This window comes from Amblyomma mixtum, chromosome 2 (assembly GCF_055824585.1).
Source record: "Amblyomma mixtum isolate Tamu chromosome 2, ASM5582458v1, whole genome shotgun sequence".
NCBI classification, from domain to species: domain Eukaryota; kingdom Metazoa; phylum Arthropoda; class Arachnida; order Ixodida; family Ixodidae; genus Amblyomma; species Amblyomma mixtum.
In genome coordinates, this window is record NC_143013.1 from 109,899,180 (window position 1) to 109,910,224 (window position 11,045).

General features: G+C 46.8%; 1 protein-coding gene across 1 annotated transcript; it reads left to right on the forward strand.

Annotated features, from left to right (window-relative positions):
• The first annotated feature begins 2,807 nt into the window (after positions 1 to 2,807).
• Positions 2,808 to 10,131, forward strand: LOC149360548 (glutathione S-transferase Mu 2-like). Its single transcript, XM_089569309.1, has 4 exons — positions 2,808 to 2,905; positions 4,280 to 4,493; positions 5,530 to 5,721; positions 9,940 to 10,131. The coding sequence occupies exons 1-4, from the start codon at positions 2,808 to 2,810 to the stop codon at positions 10,129 to 10,131; spliced, it is 696 nt and encodes a 231-aa protein (XP_089425435.1).
• The last annotated feature ends 914 nt before the right edge of the window (positions 10,132 to 11,045 follow it).

Sequence of the window (11,045 nt, forward strand, 5' to 3'; positions counted from 1 at the left end):
TGGACATCGATTTTGACACAAATCGTCCAAGGTCAATCTGTCAAAATCATTCTGTTGCTATGCTGCGATTCTCAAGGTTATCCAGGTCAAATCAGGCACGGAATGGTGACCGAGTTTTGCGTTGAATAGAGCTACCGCTCTAAAAATTCAGTTGCAAATTAGCCCGGAGTAAAGTACGAAGATGAGAAACCTTCACATCGGCGTGGGAGCGGTGGGCTTTCAGTACAAAGAACATATACTCATCATTTAACTGAACCTTTCACTAAATACACGATAACAAGGCATATTAATCCTAACAATGATGTTCATCTGAATTTTCAGCAGTGAGGAGAGCTGGTCTAGCAAGTAGTATTTGCTTAGGCCAGATTTGGCATTGAATTCGTGGCTGACCTTGTTCAGCGAGCAATGCCTTTGAAAGGTATTGAAACATAAAGTGCTGACTTCACAAAGAAAACAACAGTATAGCAGTATGTAGAGGCACTGCGTTCCATCCTTCTTTCCTAAATTCTTTCCTAAATATCTAAATTCTTGAATTACCTGTAAATAAGAAATATAAACATCAAGACAAGTATATACAAGTATATACATCCGAAGCCGTGAATGTGAAATAAGGTGATACATCACCACCTGAAATGGGTGCTGCCACGGCGGCTCAGTGGTTACGGCGTTCGGCTGCTGACCGAAGAGTCGTTGGTTCGATCCCGGCCGCGGCGGTCATATTTCGATGGAGGCGAAATTCTAGAGGCCCGTGTACTGCGCGATGTCATTGCACTTTAAAGAAACCCAGGTGGTCGAAATTTCCGGAGCTCTTTACTACGGCGTCCCTCATAGCATGAGTCAGTTTGGGATGTATACACCTCCAGAAACGAAACCTGCAATTGCGGTGACATTCATCTTATGATTGGAAGAAAATTTTGAATTTTTTTCCGCGCCAGATTTGCCATAAATGTGCCGAAAATTCAGTATGATGTGTTTCTCGCAGGTCGTCAATCACGTTTGCTCTCCGACGTTCTAAGTGCCCTGCCATAATATTTGAGAACGTATCGAACTATCGCGATTGTGGGTCTTTTCCAGCTCATTGATAAGGTTTTTTACGTGGATACCCTGACAGAGACGAGAAAATTCAAGCGTCTTGTGGACGCAAGATGGTTTGGTTTGGTTTATTGGGGTTTAACGTCCCAAAGCGATTCAGGCTATGAGGGACGCTGCAGTGAAGGGCTCCGGAAATTTCGACCACCTGGGGTTCTTTAACGTGCACTGGCACCGCACAGCACACGGGCCTCTAGAATTTCGCCTTAATCAAAATTCAGCCGCCGCAGCCGGGATCGAACCCGCGCCTTTCGGGTCAGCAGCCGAGCGCCGTAACCACTGAGCCACCGCGGCGGGGCGTGTGGACGCAAGAACATTTTGGTTATTCGTCTATGCGGTGAGGTGACTCAAATATCCACGGGATTGAAAGTGCATGAAATTTGCTCTTAAAGGTGCACTGAAGAGGATTCTGAACATGTCTTTTTGCCGCGGGAACTCGATCCATACGTTCCTAGCATTCTTAGAAACAGTGGCTTATTGCCCTGTGTGGCCGATTTCCCCAATTAAAACGAATTAACGTTCGGCTCCCGCCTTTTTTTTTGAATTCTGCCTCGTACGGTGGGCGGAGTCGACCAACGCGTGGAGCGCCTTTCACCCAGTCCCGTGGAGACTTTGCTTTCGCTTTATTTTGTTTTTTAGGTTTCCATGAATAAATAGTTTCATTAGCAGAAAATATAGCCGCAAAATAAGCCCGAAGAAATAAAAATACGCGCGGACTATTTGCTACTACGGACTACTGCATATTACTCCGCCGATGGCAGAGCGGCAAGCCGACAGGGGACTGGGTGAAAGGCGCTTCACGCGTTGGTCGACTCCGCCCACCGTACGAGGCCGAATTAAAAAAAAGGCGGGAGCCGGACGTTAATTCGATTTAATTGGGGAAATCGGCCACACAGGGCAGTAGATCGCAGTTTCTAAGAAAGCTCGGAACGTGTAGATCGAGTTCCTGCGGCAAAAAGACAAGTTCAGATTCATCTTCAGTGCACCTTTAAAAAACGGGAATAAACTGCGTTCTTGGATTTTAGGGTTTTTACGACCTCTGCCCAGGAGTGGGAATGCGCCGCAAGCCTTTTTCGTTCACGGTAGTGTGCGCTTACGGATCTCAAGTGACAGTTTCTATGCTGTCTTGTCAGGATGCGCCTGGTCAGCGACCGCAAAGTCACGTGACTTAAGAATCAACTATGGTGGAACCGCATGTGTCACCTCTTAAGAAGTGTTTCGAATTGGACTAGTTGGAACAGCACTGTGATTACAGCTGCACTGCTTTGATTTACACGGACACAGTTAACGAAGTCCGATAAAACCAGTTAAGCGTATTTCCGCGTAAATTCAAGCTGCCAAGTTCTCCTAGAGTGTAATTTCAATTCCGCTGTAGCTTTAAGCGACAGTCGAAACAAACCGACGCAGGTGGTAAACAGCAGTGTTTCCTGGCGACAGCGATAACTCAGTCACTCGGTGACGTTTATGTTATGAGCTGCAAGTACTGCAGTTCGCCGGGCCCGCAGTGCTCGAGCGGTGCACGGAACATGGTGGCTGCCCGAGAGAAGAGGGGGTGGGGGAAGAGTAAAGGAGCGGCTCCAGCTGCCGCTCGAAGAGCACACGAGAGCAGTGGCAACAGCAGGAAATTCATCGAACTAGCAGCGCATGTGATCGCCGCGCAGTGTGAGTGCGCATCGCTCTCAGAAGTGGATCGTTTGCGAGGGAAGAATTTTGCAAGCATGGCGCCCGTAGTGCTCGGCTACTGGGACATTCGAGGCCTGGCCCAATCCATCCGCTACCTGCTCGCCCATGCCGGGGTCGACTACGAAGACAAGAGGTGCGAGTTCTTCCTCTGATCCTCCCATTTCTCCCGAGTCCTGTTCAATTAATGCTCTTACTCAATTCTTCTAAGTCTTACTCAGTTTTTTTGTATTTGCCGATCCGTTAACCGGTGCAGGCTTTCCATACGTCGTCCACGATTTCGAGGCGCCCTACCGAGCATTCGAGAAACCAATGCTTTGCCAACACAAAGAACAGTGACTTATTTCAGGAAACAAATTTTCGAAAGCAATTAACTATTACTGCTGCGAAATTACTGCCTAATTAATTACATTTTCTAAATTACTAGAGGAGGAAAATAATTCATTACATACCAAATTACAACAAAAATTAAATTACTTTAAAGGTATTAAAGTAATTTCATCAGTGCCATGCCCGGCCGACTTGGTTCTGCAGGTAGAAGTAATATGAAAGGCCCGCTGGCCCCTGGGGATGCGAGCCGATCCTGTGTTTGTCGCTTTTCTGTTGAGGATGGGCCATGGGCAGGCACCCAAAGACTGAACTCTTGGACGGGTAGAAGGAGGCTTTAATGGCTGGGCAGCGAGGATGATGAGAAAGAATCAACATTTCTAAACATGGCCGTTCCCCGCCGTGGGTATGTGCCATTAAGTCTGAGGACATCATCATCATCATCATCATCATCATCATCATCATCATCATCATCGTGGTTTTGTGCCTTCCGATTTTGAAAGCGATGGGGCAGCTGTGCACGGCAATGTATTCATTCGGTGCGTATTCTACTTTATAATTAACCGCATTGTTCTCAAAACTCATATTGTTCAGAAAATTTCAGTCACTCCCTTTCGCGCTTCCAACGGGGTATGCCTCAAATCTTTAGAAGAGTCGCAGTCGTGCGATTGGCCCGCGTCGCCACGGGTTATTGTGTTTGCTTTTATATTCACTCTTTGTGCTCTATATATGCTTACCAGGCGCTATGAACTTTAAGGTACAAACAAGGTATGAAGCACACTGACACACATAGCGCGAACTCACAACTGCTTTCTCTGTCACGAAGGTTTTCAGACTTTAGGCGATTTTTATACCTTTTTTACCGTGCCACACGGTTAAAACTAAAGCTGTTAAAACACGGTTACAACCATAGAAATTAATTAGCAAAGGTTGACAATGCAATTACCCTCAAGATTTTAGGTGATACACACGGCATAGTAAGGAAATTCGGTGAACCACCCGTGCCATAGAATGATTTGGCCCGTACTATTACCGCATTACCATTTAGTCGTGAATAGAGCAAAGTTATCGAAGCAGACTGACGAGGACTTTCATTATCAACGTCACCATGGCTAGCACATGTGCTTAAAGAGGGAGTCCACCTCATCTGGCGACTGTTCCTGTTGTCGCGTCACGCGTGCAGGTACGGCTTCGGCGACGGCCCGAAGCCCAGCCGTGACGAGTGGCTGGCAGTGAAGTTCAAGCTAGACCTGGACTTCCCCAACCTGCCGTACCTGATCGACGGAGACGTGCGGATGACGCAGAGCCAGGCCATCCTGCGCTACCTGGGCCGCAAGCACGGACTGGCGCCCAAGGACGAGGAGACCCAGCGGCGAGTTGACGTGCTGGAGCAACAGGTTGCGGTTGTTCTGTGCCGATATAGTTCCCAGCGAGAGCTCATGTGGAATTTTGTTCTAGGGGAAGGGTCTCGTAACAGGTCGTAACGAAAACTCCCGCGTTTCCCTGCCACCCGAAGGTAGTGTTGTCCAAGCGGGCCTCAGCTGAAAAGGGTGGCGAGTGAGACCTCGGCATAATTCAGCACCTCTGGTCACATGGTCCATGTTGGTCCATCTAGGTGGTCCAGTGGATGTGCTCAGGGCGCCAAACAATGGAGTGCAGCGCAGCCATAGCTCATACTCCATACCCGGATAGGCACAAGAGGGTGGGAGTTCTTACGTCCCGCTTAGCATTCTGTGGCTCCCTACTATTCGAAAAGTTTAGTTGCACTCCGGTGGCTGCCAGCGAGGTCTCTTCAGCTCTTTCCTGCAGATGCTGTCTTGAATTCTCACCAGTACTGCATTCAATACGTCGAAATATAACAATTCAGCCTCGCTTGCACCATGTGAAATATACGTTTTCCCTTCTCGCCTGAGGCAGCGGAATCCCGCATCCCACAGCCACGACATATTGTTTTGCCTGTCTCGGCTGCAGGAGGTGGTTGGTTCGAGTCTCACCTCCGGACTTCCCCTTTTCCTCCCTCCTCCAGGAAAAAGCTCGGAAGAAGCTCGAAAATAATATCGTTAGGGTGGTGAGCACGACAGTTCAAAGGTGTTGGTATCAAAAGTGCTTCGAGCAGGGATTATGATCGGATAATCTTGAAGCTGAAATGCTTGGAGTGCCTCTTCCGTTGCCTTGATACTTGGGCCTTCAAGGTGTGCTTCAACATGATTGGAAACACCCAGCATCGAGCCAGTCTTGTTGGTTAGGACGTTGGCAGTCGTACTTGAATTCAGACTCATTTCGGGAGGGTAAGCTTGCGGTTTACTCTTGAAATGCACAAAACAAAACGAACACGTTTAGATTTTGAAGTAGTAGTTGTAAAAACATATTTATTGACTGGAAATGATGTCCTACTAGCCGGGCCTTTGGTGTCACGCGTCGAACGTCCCGCAGGCGTCGGACGTTTTCGCGTATGTGGCGCTGCTCTGCTACGACCCGGACTACACGGACGACAAGCGACGCCAGTTCCTGGTGGACGTGGCCGCGAAGCTCCGCCAGTTCGAGGCTTACCTGGCCAAGCACGGTCCGTTCGGCGCTGGGAAAGATGTCACGTACGTGGACTTCCTGCTGTACGAGACACTCCAGGTTAGTGTCCGAACTGGTGTGTGCGCGGATGTAGGCGCGCTTATGTCCACGTCACTCGGCGTGCAGTAAGCTCTTGAGAACTTCAAAACTTTTGCGGTTATCCCCTGTTTATTTATTTATTTATTTCATTTTATTAATTTCAATACCCTAAAGGCCGCATTACATAAGGGGGATTCATGAAAGAAAACAAATATACAACACAGAATACAAACGGCTGAAAACAGAAGTAAACAAGTTAAGAAGGCAGGTACAAGTTAATAAGAAAAAGGAAAAAAAGGCTTTGAACAGGTATTTGAAAAATGCACGTGTAGCGAATCCCTGAAAAAAATCAAGAAAAATCTTGCCTTCGAAAGTTACTAAACACAGCATCTAACATTTTGCGGAACGTTACGGCCAGCACACACACACTGGAGCAACCCCCCCCCCCCAAAAAAAAAAAAGTAAATCATACAGCGATAACAAAAAAAAGTGAAAGCAGAAGTGAAAGTGAAAGAAGAAAGTAAAACAAGTGAAAGTAGTGTGAAAGCGATAATTCAGAAATTCAGAGCATAGCAATATCGTCTGTTGCCGGTTTCTGCAGCAGCAGATTCCGAAAGAAAACAAGAACAAAGAAAATCACATCACTATCTACGACTGGGAATCGAACACGCGGCAGCGCAATCATAACAGCTTCAAAGGCCGCTGCACGAGAGCACGAGGCTATCGCTGCTTTTTTTTTAAAACATGGCAATTATTACAATGAAGCAATGTTCTATGTACATGACCTATGTACAAACCATGAAGAAAACAGTCGAGAATCAATACAGTGCATAATACGACACATCTAAACAACCAAGCACGAGAAAAGACTCGGCAAAGGGCACATCACTATTACATCATAATACGACACACCTCAGCAACGACGCACTAGAAAGAAGGCAATGAAGCGTACAGCACTGGGCAGCAAAATAAGTCTGGCCATACTAGCCCTTTAGATTAGCAACAAGAGACCACTTCAGCAGAATGACTGTTCACTAGCCTACTGCTGCAGCCGAACACTCTTCGTGTTGTTGTTGTTGTCTTAGTGACATGGTACATACCCACGACAAGGGATAGGACAAGGTTAAGTGAGGAAGGCCTTAGAGAAGAGGGTAAACTGGTGTCAAGCTAAGTGTTGTGCTTGGGTAATTGTTATTGCAAATTATACCTTATATTTATATTGCAACTTATTTGTAATAAATCATATTTTGATTATTAACAAGGAAAGAAATGAAAAGAGACAAGATCATAGAACTGAATACAGTAAAATTACAGAGAGAGGTTTTGAATGTGAAAATCGGGATAGTTAGCAAGGGAATCTGCCAGTAGTTATTAACTTGATGTAGTGCAAAACCTCTGGTGCTCGCACCGAAGAAGAGGAGAAGCTGGACGGACAAAGTGACCACACTTTCGCGCTGTGCACTGCAGAACGTCGTCTTCATTAACTTCAGTCTGCGGCGTGAAAGCTCCGTCCCGCAGCACTGGTCGCTCATCGTCGTCTTCTAATAGTAGCCCAAATTAGTGCTTTCGCATTGATTCGAATGTAGTAAACTTTCTCTATAAATTTTTGCCTCCATTCATGGTAGTCGTTCTCCGCCAACGATTTGTGGTTGTGGCGGTAGAGGCGTAGCCGCCATGGGCACGGAAATCAGAAATTATTTCGTGTGAAAGATGATATCCTCAAGCAAACTTTGAGGTTAGTGTAAAGGTATGAACAGGACGGTACGTTTTTTCTGAATCAGCAAGCCAGCCACAAACGTCTAGAGAAGGCTACGAAGACTGCACGAAGGCTGACTAATCGACTCTTGCAGACATAGACTCTTGCAGACTATTTGTTTGATGTCCTATTCTGCCGCCGTCAATGCTGCACTGTAAGAGGAAGCCAGGACCTCTCAAGCTGTCTATACAGCTTTTTTCATGGCTGTCCTCGCAACACCTAGTTGCGGAAATAAACCTTCAAACCTTCAAACCTTCAAACCTAGGCAAATGCGCGACAGCATACGCAGGCTTTCATGACATGTTTCCTGCGATGTCGAACCGATAGCGCATGCCATGACCGCGAGTTACCAATGGATACACTGGCTGATTTCGGTAACTGCATCCAGGTACTAACCAGCGTTGTTATTCTATCCGGCCCCCATGTCCCGTTAGCGAGGTGGGAGCTTTGCTGCCCAACCGTGCTTACAGTTGAACTCTCCCGTGAGTGAGAAAAAGTAGTGGAATGGAAAACAAAGAATGTAACCGTAGTGGAATGGAAAACAAAGAATGTAACCCAAGTAAAGAGACTCAAACTGCTGTCTGGTGAGTCCTAAACGCAGTGGCAATCTAATGCGCAGAGGAGCTTTTAGTGCGAAAAAACTCTACTCCTTTCATGCTGAGCCTGAAGGTCAACTGGCTCTTGGATTTGACCTCTAACGAGAGGCGCGCCGCATGTGCAATATCAGGCGTGGCAGGTGCCTCGATCTTCATCTTCATCGACGCCACCGATTCTAGTACTCTCTACCATAGCTGCGCGCTTGGCAGTCACGTCCGCCGCGGCGGTGGCTGCTGCTCGGCCGCTTCTCCTCCCCAGTTGAGGCATGTGATGTGTCACATGATTCGCTCTTGCGCTTTCCAGTCATGTCCGCCGCTGCGCCGACCACCGCTCTGGACTCTTGCTCTTGCATTTGTTGCACGTGATGTATACGTCATTTGCTCTTGCTGAAGTCTTGAAAAAATCAAGATGAACGAAAACTAAACCTGTCTAACCATGCTTAACAGAGCTTTTGCTCTGTCTATCCTGTCTCAGCTGTGCTGAGCCTCCAGCCACGTTTCTTTTATACTAGGTGAATGCAGAGAAATTGGTGTACTTAACATAATATTAATGTGCAGCCGCCTTTTTTGAGATTTCTGAAAGTTAAGAACGCTTTTTTCACGACAAGTCCATCCGATTCATGAGGCTGCTGCAAGGTTGCGTAAGGCTGATTATCGGTCGCAGTGAGAGACCTCCTCTTTGCCGCTGTATGGCGCTGTAAACCGGAAGTTGTGCTTCCGTGCTTTTGAGATAACACAGTCACACAATTATACATGATGAATTCGTTGCAGCCGCTGGGCAATGGCACTTGACGTAGCAAAGTTGTCATGCAACGCAAGCAATGGAGGCCATTGTAAGCACCGAAGTTTGTTATGTTTTTGAGGAAGAAAATTGATCATGCAAGATGGCGAGCCTTGAAACATGCATAATCACGAAATGATTAAAAATTGCGGACACTTGGCTTTCGAATAAAAATGGAGTGCTGAGTATACGCGCAACAGGAACACATTCTCTAAATTGCATTTCAGGAGGCACTGTAGCTGTTGCGTACGCGACACTTCTGCACGCTGAAGCCGCGCGGCTGCCTCTATATGGAATGGAGTTGCTGGTCGAGATAGCAATGCGCGCTCCGTTAATGAGATCCTTCAGTACATTTGTGCTTTTATGGAAGTTTAGAGGACTGAATGAAACTGCCTGAATAACTTTGCCGGATGCGGGCGTGATCACCCATGAAGAAGTATTTAAGGTCAAGAATAATAGGGTTCCTGGTTATTCGATATCCCTCTCGTTCTGAATTTGTGTAACCTTAAACGTGGAAAGGCGTCAGAGAGTAACGTTAAATAAGAAATTTCAGTCATGCCGTGCAGCGCTCTGCTATAAATATCGTATGCGGGCATGCACCGAACATTAGGTGCATCACTTGAAAATTTGCTTTTGATTTCGACTGGTCAGCGAATTGCGGACGCATTCAAAGAGAGCGAATAGAACTGCTTTTTTTTAATTAATGCGTGCTCTCACCATTGAGAACCAAAGCCTCAATATACTGAGATGTTTAGACGTGCACTGCGAAAATGGCGTGAGCTTGCCGTGAGCGCCCGAGAGCACTAAAAAATTCATCTTTTCTAGCGAACTCGCTACACTACGCACACACACAGACTACACACTACATGCGGCACCGCAGCTGTTCTAGCAAGTGTCCTGCCCTGTTATGTGTAGTGTGTAGTGTGTAGTGTTGTGTGTGTGTGTGTGTGTGTGTGCGTGCGTGCGTGCGTGCGCGCGTGCGCGCGCGCGCGTGTGTGTGTGTGTGTGTGTGTGTGTGTGTGCGTGCGTGCGTGCGTGCGTGCGTGCGTAGTGTCTGCAAGTTCGCTATTGTATATACACTTTTACCGCTTCATGGAACTGCGCAGGGGGTCAAGACTCTCGGGCCAAGCACCTTCCGCAAGGGCTTCCGTGCTCTCGAAGACTACTGCCAGCGGATCGCCAACCTGCCGGGACTCAACGAGTACCTGTCCTCGGACCGGTTCAAGCCTTGGCCCTTCAGCAGCCCTTTGGCAAATGCGCTGGGGCCGCAACACAAACCGCCCGCGGACGAGTGCTGAAACAGGGTCGTCAACGTGTTCTGTGGAAACAGAGGAGGTCACTGTTCGCAACATGTGGAAAAAGAATTTAGTTCAGTGCGCTTTGAGAGAGAAGAACGCTGCTGACTGTTATCTCTGCTAACCGAACCAAATAATCAAGTTTACATTTGTGGGGGCGTTTAGTACGAGTTTTGAAGCTATATTTAATGGAAAGCATTTCTAGGCTATTGCGGCGGGCTCGTGTCACCAAAAGGTGTCCGCAAATGGTGTCCGCAGTATTTATGGCGTTCTCAGAAGAGGTAGCATCCAACGAGTGGTTGTAATCGAAAGAGGATGATGCGATGATGCTGCGCAAAAAAAAAAACAAATTATGTTGATAGGATGATTAGTTAATTAGTTACAGCCAAAAATGTCGAAAAAACGTCGGAAGAGCGCGGACGTCGATAAAGTGAGTGGACGGGAAAACAGCCATGGACGGCAAAATAGTTCAAAAATAGGCCAACGAGTGAAAATTTTTTGAAATGAATTGAAATGTATTTGAAGAGTGATAATTAATTGAGCAAAAAGTTTCGATGACATAGATTAAGTAATTAATTATAAGCAAAAACCATTGGACGGTTGAATAGGCTGGACGGGGATATAGGAAGCGGTCAAATTCGAAAAACCAAAATGGTTGATTGAGATAAAGGAAGGTATAATCAGAGCAAATAAATCGGTCCATAATTAAAGCATAAGATAATTACGCTAATTCAGTAGTTAAATTAATTAACAAACAAACAGAAAATGATAGAGAGAGGTATAGAAAGGCAACGAGTGCCGAGGAGGCGTCAGTGCTTTCGTATTCTCCCGGTGCTGGCCGCCGCAATATTCTCTCGCTGCCTGCTTACCTCTGAGAATGCGCTGTTAGCGTTATATACGATATATTGTTCGGAAGA